Source organism: Catharus ustulatus, chromosome 5 (genome assembly GCF_009819885.2).
Source record: "Catharus ustulatus isolate bCatUst1 chromosome 5, bCatUst1.pri.v2, whole genome shotgun sequence".
Classification (NCBI taxonomy): Eukaryota; Metazoa; Chordata; class Aves; order Passeriformes; family Turdidae; genus Catharus; species Catharus ustulatus.
This window is the reverse complement of record NC_046225.1, coordinates 12,945,712-12,960,224: the sequence shown is the minus strand read 5'-3', so window position 1 is coordinate 12,960,224 and position 14,513 is coordinate 12,945,712. Positions and strand designations below refer to the sequence as shown.

General features: G+C 49.2%; 1 protein-coding gene across 6 annotated transcripts in view; it reads right to left on the bottom strand.

Annotated features, from left to right (window-relative positions):
• Positions 1-8,486, bottom strand: part of NR3C2 (nuclear receptor subfamily 3 group C member 2) — a 246,091-nt gene extending 237,605 nt beyond the window's left edge. The window contains exons 1-2 of one of the 6 annotated variants that reach the window (XM_033060511.1): positions 8,399-8,486; positions 1,973-3,737 (exon numbers count right to left, since the gene is read on the bottom strand). In XM_033060511.1, coding sequence (XP_032916402.1) covers positions 1,973-3,735 — 1,763 coding nt within the window. In that variant the 5' untranslated portion in view covers positions 3,736-3,737; positions 8,399-8,486. Of the gene's footprint in view, positions 1-1,972; positions 3,738-4,127; positions 4,778-6,079; positions 6,096-6,400; positions 6,520-6,786; positions 6,839-8,000; positions 8,122-8,398 lie in introns of those variants that run through there. The other 5 variants (XM_033060513.2, XM_033060512.1, XM_033060510.2 and 2 more) reach the window with 5 other exon arrangements.
• Positions 8,487-14,513: the final 6,027 nt, after the last annotated feature.

Genomic DNA, 14,513 nt, shown 5'->3' with positions numbered 1-14,513 from the left:
TTGCAACCCTGCAGATCTCCATCACCTGAACAGAATTCCACACGTAACAGCTCTGAGCACCGAACATTCCAGGATTTCAATCCTGCAAAGTGGCAGCTACACTCACCTGCACATCCTACAGAGACACCAGCTTAGAGAACAAAGAGAGGAAAGTGCACCCAGCCTATGTCATCATCAAATCTGATTACATTTACTGATCCAGAGCTACCATGGACTAATGTCAGATCAGAAGACTCCTTTAAAAGCCTTATGAGAAACTGTCACTCCAAACACAACTACTGATGGCAACCATGCTCCTTCCTGCATTATTTCCTTGTTTATTGTGCCTGCCCCTGCAATGGATGATAGCCTTGACTCAGTGCAAGCATTCAGTCACACAAAGAGCTCTCACAGCTGGCAGGAGCCACCTGTCCAAGCAACAGTGCTTAACCACAAAGGCAGTAAAATATTGGGTCTTTATATTCAGGCACTCCACCAGCCTTCTGGTGAACTTTTCTCACTATATAAATAATGCAATATATTAAAATTTCATCAGGTAAAATAACTAGAAACTAGTGACTCCGTCTTCCTAAATCCAAGAAAGTACATTTAAGACTATGATAACAAATATCCAGCTACATGCAAAGCTCAGTATGATGATAGGTTACAGCCCTTTCAAGTTGAGTATATTAAGAAGTGCATTTCTTTTTGAGACCATACTGGAAATAACCAAAGAAAAAGTGAAGTATGGCCTACAGAATGATAGAGAGATTGCAGCAGTGCTGGACAGAACTGAGAATAAAATGAAAACAGGCAAAGTCTTTTTTTTGTATTCCTTATAGGTGGACAGGCTGATTTCCCTCCTGAAAAGCACCATTATTTTAGATATTATGTTTTTCACTGCAACACTATTTTCAGAAATCTGTAGTATCATACAAATATGGAAAACACCACACATCCTCCTCACACCACTCCAAGAATAAGGCAGATGCTTCATTCACCGAGGGCAGCTGCGTAGCTCGTGATGAGCAAATTAAAAACCACTTGAGAAAGGTAAATGCCAATCTGCTGCTGGCTATTTGAGCTTTGGCACAAGCCTTTGGTGAGCCTGCTGGGTACATGGGTATGCTGGACAACCATTTGAACTCACTCATGCTGTCAGAGGTACTTCAGAACTCGTACTATTGATTCTAAAACTAGATGGTTTAGGAGAGTAGGCATCCCTCATGAGACACAAGGACACCTGCTTGAAGAAGGACATGCTGCCACAGACCAGCCAAGGAACCCAAATTCAGATGACACTTGCTCATTTCTCTTCCACCAAAAGTGAGGAGATCATTTTACCCATTTCTCCCTTTCAAATGCATCAAATTTTAACAGCCCTCCTCCTTCTGGAGGCATTTTTCTATATATATAAACCAAATGTTCCTACAGTTAAAATACAGAAATAATATGTTGCCACAGGCTTGTAACGTTTAGTTTTTTAAACTTAACCAGTTAAAGTCTAGTGCAAACACAGAACCATGCTTCTTAAAAAAACCAGATTCCTGACACTATCATTTTCTTATCCTCATCTCAACATTTCATCTGAGGTACCTCACATTGAAGCACTAGCTAAGAAAGAATAACCATTATAGGACACAAGAGAGCAATTTTACTAAGCTCTCATTATGGGAAAAACAACATTTGTAGTAGTAAGAGCTCATAAACATACTAAAGCTATACCTTCAAACCTAATAGCAACAGAATATAATATGTTCTTCTTAAATATTAAAGCCAGCACTTTGTTTTTATTAAAGGCAGAGTAAAATACAGCAAGACAGCAACAAATCTAATAATAACTGAAATTCAAACAAAGAATTATGCATCAGACTGAGAAATACCACCCTGCTCCTCATTTTAATTCACGCCTAGTTTGTTTAACAGAGGGGAAGAAAGAAAAAAAATGAGGCGACAAAAAAAAAAAAGAAAAGGTAGTAATTTGTCAGCTTACCTGGACACGTTTTCTGGAATGTACTCTAGAACTGGATACCCATCACCTCTTCTGGATGCCAACTCTGAATGCGACTTCCAGGTCTCCACGAGCGTGCTGACAGCAGGGAAGGAGCTCAAGTGCTGAAATGTCTGCTCTCGAGCAACCGGCCGCGACAAGGATATCGTGCCCTGGGCACCGATCCTGTAGTGAAATGACTGTCCACCTGAATTTACACCCACAATGGCAGAGGATGGTATACTGTTTTCTTGGTAATAGCTGCCATCATCAGGCTCCTGCTTAATCCCCACGCGTAGGCCTGGATTTGGAAAACCGCTACCTTCGCAATTTCCATCAAATGAAGAAACAGGTGGTCCTAAAATCCCAGAAAGAGAGTAATAGTCTTTGTCATCCATAAAAGAAAAATATGAGCCATCTGTAAATGGGAAAGGATTCACTGTTTGATTCCCTTTGAAGGAGGCACCAGAACAAGGATGTTTGGCCGACTCTTGCTTCACTGGTACTGAAAAGGGGGAATCGGAGTTGATTTTGCTGCTGCTGTCGCCGATGCAGGCGCTGCCGAAGGACCCGTCTGGCTCGGGCTTTATGAACTGAACAAGGTTCATCTGGCTGCTGTTGGAGATGGCATTCTCCATTTCCTCCATCTTAGGAAACGGGAGTTCTTGAGCACCCTTGTCTTTTGTTTCTGGACTAGGAACGGTATCTTGGCTTCTGCTGGGCCCCACTGGCGTGCCGGAAGGCGGGAACCCTATGGAGTTGTTTACGGGGCTACAGATGGATGATCCCACAGTGCTAACCGCCGGACTAGAGCGCGTGGACCTGTTGTTGGCATTGGAAGGGCTGGCAATGGAGCTCCTGGAGTTCAGGTTTGCAGGACTGGACACAGAAGACCGCATAGTGATATTGTTGGGACTCGAGACGGGAGATTTCACGCTGCAGTGGCTGGGAGGACTGGAAATCGGCGACTTCATGCTACTGATAGGGCTGGAAAGCGGAGAGCCGACGTTGCTGACGTGCGCGGGGCTGTGCAGCATGGAGCCCCGGCTCTCAACGTTGGGCGAGCGCGACAGAGGGGTGCCCTGCCCCATGGGGCTGTGCATGGCAAAGTTCCCAAAGCTAGCTGTAGTGGAGGACACAGAGTTCACTCCCGCAGGACTACACACCGAGGAGGCCATGTTCTGAGGGCTGCAGCCGGAGGGGCTTTTCTCTTGACACATGATAGGGCTTTTGACAATCGCGTGCATGGCACCGCCGTTCACAGCGCTCCCGGAGTCCGACATCAAGGACCTCAAGGGCCTGCTGGCGCTGTGGAGGGGAGAGGAGCAATGGCCGTTCTCCTTGTAGAGCTTTACCAGCTGCTCCACGTTCTGGTAGATCTTCCCTGGGCTCCCCTGGTTCTGCTGATCGTAGTGGTAATCGGCGTCTCGTATCGAATCCATGTACAAACCCATGGATTCGGCCACCGTTGCCGACAGCTCCTTGGACTCCGTTTCGGTTTTGATGTCAGAGGGCAGAAGACCAGGCTGGCTGTTGTCTTGCTGCAGGCAGGAAAGTAGCTCAGGTTTTTCTTTGCTGTTTCCTTGAGCGCTGCTGTTTGCGAAAGTGCCGGCGGCGCAGCTCACGTTTACAATCTCCATGTAGTTACTGTCATCAGTCTGCTCTCCAGCACCTATGGAAGAATACTCCACAGACTGAGAAACTTGACCCCACCGTCTCTCCATATCTAAGCCTTCTGGGTAGCTGTGGTATCCTTTTGTCTCCATAACTAGCAAAGACATATATAAAAAAGTAAAATTAATGACAGGACAGTGCGACTTCCTAAGGAAATTTCCTAATTTCCTAAGGAAACAAGGCATATCCGCTTTCTCTGTCTATCCTCCTCTCTCTCTCTGCCTGCCAGTCCCATTTCCCTGCCCCATCCATCATCTCTCAACCATTTGTCCAATTTCAATCAAACCGAGGGAAAAGGTCTCATGGATATGACAGCCCTATGGGTTCAGGGAGAAAACAGCTCAGCAGTCAGGAAACACCCAAATTATTGCTCCCAGCTCTATCCCAAAAGGAACAGCTTGGCAATGCCAGCACAACCGCCCACCCTCGCTGGTCACAGCCCCATATGGGGCCAGTGCCAGCTGTACCAGGGGCTGTCCCTCACCTAAAAATGGAAAGGGGGAGTAAGAAAGGAAGGGATCCAGTGAGGTCCTGGAAGGATCCAGAAAGGACATGTTGGTGGCAAGCGGGATGCAAACCCAGTGGAAATGGCTCATTACAGCTCTGCTCCTCCAAGAGCCTTCCACTGCCATGTTACAGGGACAACAAAGCAAGGGAGGCTGCTGTTTTAAGGGGTTCCTCTTCATCATCCTCACCATCCAGCGTAACACGGGATGCTTTAGAAGGAACCAGTGGCTCTGAGGGGCTGGGAGCTGGCTGGACCCTTCCCAGCTATACAAACTTCTTGTACAACCTCTAAGGAGACACCAAGGTGTGGGGAGGGAAGTAGGACAGGAGATCAGTAGGAAACATTTCTGTCACAGAGGAAGGGGATCAGACTCTGTGGGAATGCATGGCTATTAAACAGATCCATAACTGCCAATTCTGCAAACCTCCATGGCAGCCAGCAAGAGGAACATACAAAGAATAGTAAACCTTGTTCTAGAATGGAAACCCTGACATCCCACATGCTGCTTTCTCGAGGTAAGGAGCAAAATGCACGACCTAGTCTCCAATAATCTGAAGACCACATATAAGTAACAACTACTTTTAATTTTTCAAGGATTTGGCTCATAGTATCATTGGAACTGTAGAAACTCAGGTGCCAACAGTTACAATATCAGTATTATGTAAATATTTTTTCCTTTTAGAATGTATTCATTTTCCTATATTTAATTTAGTGTTCAACCCCTTTACTTAACACTACTAAATTATGCTATTTTGAGATAAATTATAAAAACAAAACAAAATCCCTTAGACTGAATTACTTGAATACTTCTTTGCCCTTGCTTAGTTGGAACTATAGCCCAATGCCTACATTTCCCTCAAGCACAAATTTTATTAGAACCCAGAATTATGTGTCTCACATCATCATGTATATCAAATCACATTCCTATAGTCTAAAATTTTCAGACAGAAGTGCCTAATTCCAAATAAAGTCACTCCCAGATAATCACCTACCCCTGATTTAAGTGCTGAGCAAGCCTAATTCCTAGAGAAATCAATTGCAGCTGTGAGTGACCCGCATTTATGAAAACCAGGAAACTTAGTTAAGGCTTAAAATTAGGATGCAAGTTAAAATTAACTCTCAGAAACACCAGCAGAACCACTGCATAGCAGGAAATCTCTGTTACAGGCCTAACATTACACCAGTGTTTGAGCTTTGTAGAGATTTCTCCCACAGCAGTAAAATTCAAACTTCACATATAATCAATAGGCAAGCATACTCTAAAACTTCAGTGAGTAAAAATCTGGGTCACACAAAGGAAAAGAAATTAGAAAATGCCCTGATCCTGCACTTGCAAAGGCTGGTAAATATAGCCAAGAGGATCAAAAAGCAGCAGAGATTATTTGTGGCCTGACACAAGTTGAGTTTAAAATGACAGATATAAATCAGGGAGAATGCAGCAGCAAACGGATTTTTTGGGAGTGCTGGTTTCTGTCACCTCCAAGTGCCTCGGTGGATACCAGAACCAAATTAATCACCTCAGGGGTTACTGGCAGCATTAGGGTTTGGTTTTGTTCTTTTAGGCAGAGCTTATTACTTGACTGGCACGTCTATCCACGGAATCCACACTTCACCTACTACACACACATGTCTTTTTACAAACTTTCACCAAACAAACCTGACTGCGGGCTAAAACATCCAGGGGCAGCCACAACTAAAGCTCAGCAGTGTCACATATGGGAACCAAGATCATCTCTATCTGACACTTCAGAAAGCAAGGGACATTGTGAGCACAGCAGCTCATCCCGACTCCGTCTCCGAAGAACTCTCGAGTTGTGTATGTCACCCCAAACATATCCACAAACACAGCCCTCCGCAGCACAAACCTCCGATCAATCAGGCATGAAAACAGTCTCGCAGCAACAGCCAAATAAAAAATTAAATGGTACCTGGTATCCCTGCAACGAAAAGGTCACCTAGATACGGGAAAATCTGAAGTAAACCCAGCTTAAAAAAAAAGTAAATAAAATAAACTGGTGGCTCAAGCGGCCACCGACTTCTTAATTCTACGTGTTTGTAAATGAAATTTCCTTGAAGTTTCCCTGTCTGCCAGCCACCTCGCTGACACAGGAGTGCCCAGCGGAGCCGAGTTTCACGGCTGGGCTGGGGTTTTCCCCCTTCTCCAGGGTACCGGAGCGGCGCTGCCCCGGCACGGCCGCCCCGTCCCCGGCGCTGACACCCACGCAGACAGCGCTGCTCTCCCTATTTACCCAGGGCTCTGAGGAGCATCACCGCGGCTCCCAGCGAGCAGCCACCGCTCTGCCCCCCCGCCAGTCTCCCGCAGGTGCAGTCCGGGCTGTCACGCGTGGAGGAGCCCAGCAGTGCCCGGAAGCTCGTTCCTTCCCTTCCCTCCCAGTCGGGAGTGCGCGGGGGAGGCAGGGGGGACCCGACAGCCCAAACCCGCTCTCGGCCGAGCCCGCGCCGCCCGCCCCCCGAGCGATGCAGAAAAGCGCTTTTTTTCCCGTGCAAACGCCGCTCCCGCCCTTGGCGGCGGGGAGGGTCCGGGCCCCGCTCCGAGCCCCCCCGGCTCCCACCGCACCCCGCCAGCCGCACCTCCCGCGGCCAGCGGAGCGCTGTCCCCGGCCCGGCCCGGTACCTGTTGCGGCGGGGCGCGTCCCCGAGCCCCCGCGGCGCGCAGCGGAGCGCAGGGCGGCGCGGAGCGGAGCGCAGGGCGGGCGGCGCGGCTCCCCCGCCTCCCCCGCCTGCCCGCCCGCCCGAGGCGCGCCGCGCCGCCCGGTGACACGGAGCGGCACCCGGGAGGGGACGGGAAAAGGTGCCAAGTCCTTTAAAAACATGTCACATGCCCACATAAAGTTCAAGTTTACGTCCCGCCCGCCGCCCGGCGCGATTGGCGGGCGCGGCGCGGAGCGCGGGGCGGCCGGGGCCAGGCGGGAGCGCCATTGGCTGCGGCGCGCCGTCACTCACCCGCCGGGCGACATGACTGATACAAAGTTGCTGCGACACAGCCTGGGAAACGCATCTCCTTAAAGCCGCAGGGACCGCGCGGCCCCGCGCTCCGCCCGCCCGCCCGCCGGGTCCCCGCACGCCGCCCCGGGCACCGCCGGCAGCCCCGGGCCCCCCGCGCACAGGTGAGGGGCGCGGCCGCCCCCGCCCGGTGCCCGCGGCGCGCCGGCGGCAGGGCCGGGCATCGCCTCTCGCTCCGCCGGCCCGGGGTTTCCGCCTGTCAGCGGCGCATGAATGCGCACCGCGCCGATGCAGCGGTGATTTAACCGGGGGAAAAATTTTAAAATAATAGTAATTGGGTGGAGGGGGAAAAGAAAGGAGAGAAATGTAGGAAATAAAAAAAAAAAAGGGGGGGAAAAAAAAGAAGGAGCGGAGGAGCGACGGCGGCGGAGCGCAGGAGGGTTCAAGGACTCGTCCTCCGCTCCCCGCCGGGCTGGCTCCGCTCCGCGGCAGCCGCGCATCCCGCCGGGCGCCCCGCCCGCTGCCTCCCCCCAGCCCAGAGGAGCCGCCGGAACGACCCCTGCCCCCGGGGTTGCTGCCACCTCCCATTCCCCAGTGTCCCCCCGCGTCCCGATTGCAGGAATACCCTTTTCCCAGACAAGCCGGGAAAAAAAAAATAAAAGAAAGGAAAAAAAGCCGCCGAGCAAACTTTCAGGCGATGCGCTCCCAACTCGCTCCCTAAATACCGCCCCCAGCCCCGGTCAGCGGCCCCTGAGAGCCCCGCTCCCGGCCCCCAGGTGCGCCCACGGCCCGGCGGGGACAGCTCCGCGGCCCCGCAGAGTGACAGCGGTGCCCCGGGAGCGGGGCTGAGCCCGCCGGGCAGCGGCAGCGCCGGGCACCGCGCACCTTCTCCCGCAATCGCCCGTGCGCGCCCGCAGGGACCCCGCGTGTGCTGCTGCGGGCTCCTATTCCGGAGTCACGGCGAAAGCGCCAACATCCCCAGGATTTGGGGTGTCACGTGCCCCTCTCGTTTTCCTATTCTGCCAGATATCGACCCGCACTCACGGGCCGAGGCGGCGGCTCCCAGCGCCCGCGGCGCGACCCGCGGAGGAGCAGCCGCCACCGCCGCCGCGCTTCCCCGCGGGCGCTGCCGAGCAATGGACGTGCCCTTCCCGCGAAGTTTTCACGGATGGGGACGGGACTAGCCGTGACCTGGATACGCCGGCCGGTGTGCCGGACACCCGCCCCGCTGCCCCCCGCGCCGCTGCTCGCCCCGCGCAAGGCTCCGCGCTGCACTCACTCACCTCCCCTACGACATGGTGGCGCGGCGGGGGGAGGAGGCGCGGCCCCCGGCTACTGGCAGCGAACCATCCGGGAGCCCGCACCGCCACCCAGGGTAAAAGAAAAAAAAAAAAGAAAAAAAAGAAAAAAAAAAAGTACGCGGAGGAAGCACCGGGAGCGCGGCCGGGCAGCGGGAGGGAGCTGCGGCAGGCGGCGGGGTGCCCGCGGCTCGGCTCGGCACGGCACGGCTCGGATCGGCGGACAGCTCCCACCATGGACGCCTAGGTGGGTGGGTGTTCCCGCGGGTCACACCCTCGCCCGCCGGCGGAGGGGAACGGGGGGTGGATCCAGCACCGGTGCGGGAGGAAGGGGGATTTTGGGGGTGGGAGGTGGAAGAGAAGAGGGGGCGGAGAGGGAGGGAGAGAGACACCCTCCCAAAAAAAAAAAAAAAATCAAAAAACAAACCCGAAAAAAAAAAAATTAAACTTATGTCATTCCAGGTAAAACTCCCATCTGCGCCACCAAGGAAGAGGAGGGAGGAGAGTGGCGAGGGTGTAAACTTTTTCCTCCCCCCCCGCCCCCTCCGGTGCCGCCCGGCCCCTCGCAGCGCCCGGCGGCCGCGGCGCCCCCGCCGCCCCCTCCCGCGCCGCCCGCCCCGGCGGCTCCCGGCGGCTCCCGGCGCCGCGGGGCTTCTCACGCACGGAGCCCGCCGCCGCCGCCGCGGTTCCTGGTTCGCGGAGCCGCCGGAGGAAGGGAAGGAGGGCGGGCGGCGGGGGAGGAGGAGTGTCTCCCCGTGCCCTTCCCCAGGCGGAGCGTCTCTCCCGGCCCTGGCGGCGGCGGAACACCCCTCCCTCCCTGCCTGCCTGCCCGCTCCGACCGCCCCGCTCGGCCCCCGGGCGGGCTGCGGGGAGCGGAGCGCCCCTGGACGGGGTTGCGGGAGGAGGCTGTGCCCCCCCTCTCCTCCGCCGGGCCTGCGCCTTCCATCCCCCCGTCCCCGGCGCTGCCAGGCGGGGGGAGCCGGTCTCCGCTGCCCCCCGGCGTGCCCTTGTGTCCCGGGATACGGGCGAGGAGCGGGAGCATCCGCGCCGCACTCGCGGGGCTGCGGTGGGGCCAACCCGATGCCAGGCATCAACAGCAAAATCGGTGCGAACAGCGATGCTGGTTTTAAAATAGTGTTTCACTTGTGGCTAAGGTCTTTTGGAACTGATTATATTTGAGTTCAGGGCATTAAGTGTCTCTTCATTTAAACATCTTAAGGAAAAAAATTAGGCGTTGGAGGAAGGAAAAACTTGGCCCTATTTTAGTAGCCTCGATGCGAGTCTTTAAACGTGGGAAAGGGCTGCTCGCCGGGAATTTTACCTGAGCCGACGTCTTTAGGATCGGGGCCTTGGAAAAGGCGATGTTTTATCAGCTGTTGTTTGCATCCGCCAAAGTTTGTGGGTAACTCGATAAATGTTAAACAGGGAAGCAGAAAGTGCTGGTGAGGCCAGACTCTGAGATAACGGCACATTCAATAGCTTAATTTCACAATTAGTTTACTGTATTATTGGAAGCAAATCATATTTCACTGTGCCTACACGAGTGCTCTATTTTTAGCCATAATCTAGCTAAAAAGGAGGAACCTACTGAGATGTATTATAACATAGAATGTGAACAATTCTGTTCTCTTTTTACTCATTTCGTGTCATACATCTGGTTTGGAATACAGCTCATTTATTAATTGGAAGAACTACCGCGGATGGGCTGGAGGCTGCAGTTCCAAGGCAGAGGAAAGTTCCACGCAACTCTGCAAGGAACCCGGCAAGTCACAGCCATGCAAAAAGCATCCAAGCACACTGCTCTCCCAATAACTAGAATAGCCAGAACAACTATTTTTTATTAATTTGGAATTACAGTGTACTTGGCTATTTGCTTGCACTTTTTTCTTTTACTTTTCTTGACCTTTTTTTTTTTTTTCTCGAAGCGAAGTTGTAAATTAAAAAAGCATTTGAAATGCTTGGACATAGCCTCAATCTTCATGTTTTTTATTATATCATCTTCATCTTTTTTATTATATTTTTAGGAACAAAAAGGTGATAGAAAATAAAATTGAGGGAATATTACCTTAGTATCAAACATTTAAGCCCCTCCCTTTCCCATGTGATACAGATAGAGATGGCTGCTGGAAGAATAAAGCACCTTTCACGGTACATGCAAGATGCTCACAGATTTTCCACAGATTCAGTAGAAACCTCATTTGTTTTCTGCCTGTGGTTCACGGGAGCACTTAGCTTTTTAGTGGTTGACACTATATCTATTTTTAGCAGCATTTTAACAGCTGTCACTAACAAATACGATCCCATCTTGAACGAGGAGGGGAGTTTATCTGTTTTATTTTAAAAAATCAGACTACATAATTGTCAGATTATAAAATGCAATTTGGATCTTTATCTGTGAAGAGAAAAGGCTATCTTTTCTCATTATGCCAATTCCATGGGGGGGAAAAAAAGGGGGATGCATGGTGGGCTTGATAAAGTGACAGAAGGGCTTTGCAAGGTTTGGAAATAATGTTATTCAGAGGCACACCAATGCATATATAGCACATTTCAGGTTTGGTTGAAAGTGGTCCTGTTTTGCTGCCTTCTGCAGCTGTGTTGCGATGGGGGAAGCCGCAAAGAGTCGAGTCATAGTTTTCCAAGTAGGTCAAGAGGAGCAGCGCGGACACCTCCAAAGAGTGATTCTCTTCCCTCATATTAGATTTTATATGAGGTTAACTCATGTCAGGTACATGAGACCAAAATCAGCAGACAGACAAGTGTTAAGGCACTCTTGCAGCAGATGTCATCTCTGTTCCTAAAGACAGGGGCAAATTTGCTGTGGATAATGCATTACAAAACAAGATAACGCTGGAACTCGGCAAGTGTCAAATTGTACTTCCCTCCTCCTGTGCTTGGAAAAGCGAGTGAATTGGTATTAGGGGCTGCAGGAGCAGCGATGTAGTGTAAAAGCAGCCTACTGTACTGTCTTACTTAGAGGTCATGTGCCCTATTTTGAGAACTGAACCAAAGCGGATGAAGTTTTGAGTCGGTTCCAACTAAGGCAGCTGGGCATTTCCCACTTCTCTGCAGATCCAGCCCAGGAATGCAGGCAATCACATGGTCACACATATTATTCCTTTACCCGACATTACTCACCGTAGATTTAATTTTTGTGCCATTTGGCTCATGTGGGTTTGATTAGTCGAGATTTGCAGCTGGTCAGGAGTAGTTGCATTTTGGGAAGGCGCTGAAAAACATTGAGGATGACAGGTGAGAGTTTACTTTCCCTGACCAAGAGGCATGAGTTTTCAAAGAGAGGAATCCAGAGTCTTCTCTGACTTGCCAGTTAATTGTGTTAAAGCTAATTTCCCAAGCTATGCTGAAAGTCTTTTGAATTCTTTACAAGACTTGATGTAAGTAAGCATGTTTTCTGTATGGTATGTTTATGTTCTCTTCAAGATATCAATATTTTATCTATTTAGTCTAATTTTGAACAATTTTGTTTTCTAATTATAGATAAATCCTTTAGCTGAGCAACAGAATGTGTTCCCTTTTAACCTGTATTCTTTCTTTTCTACCTTTTTTTTTTCTTTTTTTTTTAATGCTCTTTAATGGCCCTGTTGTAACTGTGGTTGAACCACATCTAAGTATAGTACAAGTGCATTTCTAATGCACACTGGCATTAGCAACCACTTGCTTGTGCAAAGGGCCAAGACATGCATTTAAAAACACCTATTTCCAATACATTTCAAATCACAGTTTTTATTGACTATTAGCACCAATAGTTTCATCTGCTTCAAAATAAAAACATCCCACTGGGGGTTGCTTACCTGTGGATAATAGGTCTTGTAGACCGTGGCAGGACAAACAGAGCATAAAGAATAGCACATGGGCAGTACTTTATATTTTCTGGAGCTTTAATATTGCCACATATGTTTGCATTGTTTATAGTCAGCTTCTCTCCTGCTCTTGCACTATTTCTTGTGAGAAAATGCAATTTGTAAAAAAATTGCCACTGCCACAGAATGCAGCCTTATCTCAACACTAACGAATTCCCAAGCAATAAAAGGTAGTGGCAACTAATTGTATTTTAATATTTATCTACTACCTACTGGCATTTTTACAGTATCAAATGGTAACTCACGCAGTAATCTGATAAAAATTTTGTAGTAACCATAATAGTACTGCACCTGTGCCAAAAACCCAGACACAGTGTTTAACAGCAGTAAAAAGAGCAAATAGCACCCTCCAGCACTTAATAAACATATCAAATGCAAATTGGAGGAAATTATTTAATCAGTCTATAGGCTAGTTAATTTTGATGATTATTCACAGTTCTAGTAGCAATACTTAAAGTGTGGAATAAGTTAGTACCAAACTTGTCATGACACCAAGGTCATAAGCAGAATTTGAAACTTGCTGCATACAGGAAATTATCTTCCTGATTGAATGAAGGTGCAGCTTTAAAGCTTCTACAGCAAAATGAGAATTCTTATGTAATTTTCCAGATTCTTCTCTAATCCTGAAATTGCCTGCTCTAAGATATTATGCAATGAGATGGTTTGATATTAACCTGCATGATCAAATTCATATTGAGACTTGAAAAACCTTTGTTTTCTAAAGTTTTTGAAATCTATTTCCCGGAGAATTTCAGCTGGACTCTCCCCAAAGTGTACAGTGAGGAAGAGACTGAGAAGAACAATGCTGTGAAGCTAAGAGGATGAGGAAGAAATACGTGCAAGATAGAAAAGGAAAAAAAAACATGTCTACTGGCTTTGGTGGAAGTTGCATCGCTTTCCTAAACAGATGTGCTTTGTTGGTTTTGTTCATGTATTAAACTCTCTCTTTCTTTGTAGGCTCTGATCCAGCTCAAGGAGCCCATTCAGTGTGTGCCCTGGGCCCACACTGACCAGTTGATCTTGCAGAGCACGGAGAGTTGGTCCTTGTCAGAAGCACGTTGATTTACACAGGTTTGGTTTAAAAAGGAACATATTTGTCACAAGGAACCATAAGTCAGTGTTCTGAGAATGTGTCCTGGCTTTGGAGATCAAGGTCACACCGGAGTTTGTCTGGCCTAGATCAAATATCTGGTAATGAAAAGTCTTGCATTCCAGCATTTTCCCACTGAACTCACCAGGACTGGGCTCACAAACCAGGAGTGACAGAAATGTTGGCACATTGGATTGGTTTGTCCCTAGGGATTCACAGGTGAGAGAGGCATCCTCACCAACCCTGTTGCCTGGCTGTGGTTCATTCTCTTCTGGTTTAAACCAACTCAGCTTGGTTTCCACAAAGGAGCTCCCTCCGTCAGTGCTTGTGCAATCCTGGCACCTGTACCCGGCACCCAAGTACCACACAGACCCATTTCTTCGGAGTTCTAGAAAGAAGAGCAGCATTATCAGCATTTTATAGGCAGGGAGTGGAGGAACAAAGAGATTGCAGGGTTTATCTCAGGCCACTAAGAAGGTTACAAAGTACGAAGCTCGTTACTTCCCAAATCACAGATCACTGCCTTCCACTGTGGGACCAGGGTTCCTTTTCGGTCATGGCCTTCCCAGGAATGCTGCCTGAGCGTGAGTGACGTAGAGTTGAAGCACTTTTGGTTGTTTCCTGGGAAGGAGAACGCTCCATGCTCTGTTTGAATGGATTCATTATTGGAATGAATTTTAGAAACCCCATCTTGCTGGGGCTTTTACCGTATGGATTAGCAGCAGCCACTGAAGATTGGTGTTACCTTCCCTGCCTGCTCGAACCTGGTCAAAAGAGTCACATTCCATGAATGTGCAAGAATTTCTGGCATGAATTCTTGTACATGCACATTTGCATTTTGGCTTCTGTGCATGCGGTTCATGCACTCACCACTTTAAACTCTGCTTTTCATGAGTAATTCTGACCAAAAAAAAAAAATCATTCCTTCATCTATACACATAAAGCAAGCACATAAGAGGCCAAATTAAAATAATTTCATACGTTTTTTCTTTATTTATTAATTTTGAACTCCATTCTCAGCCCTGACTAGACATTCACAGAGTAGAAATTATGTACCCCTCTCAAGATTTCTGAAGGAAGATCAGCCAGGAGTCAAAGGAAATCTTGTTTAAGAGTCAAAGTTGTTTCAGGG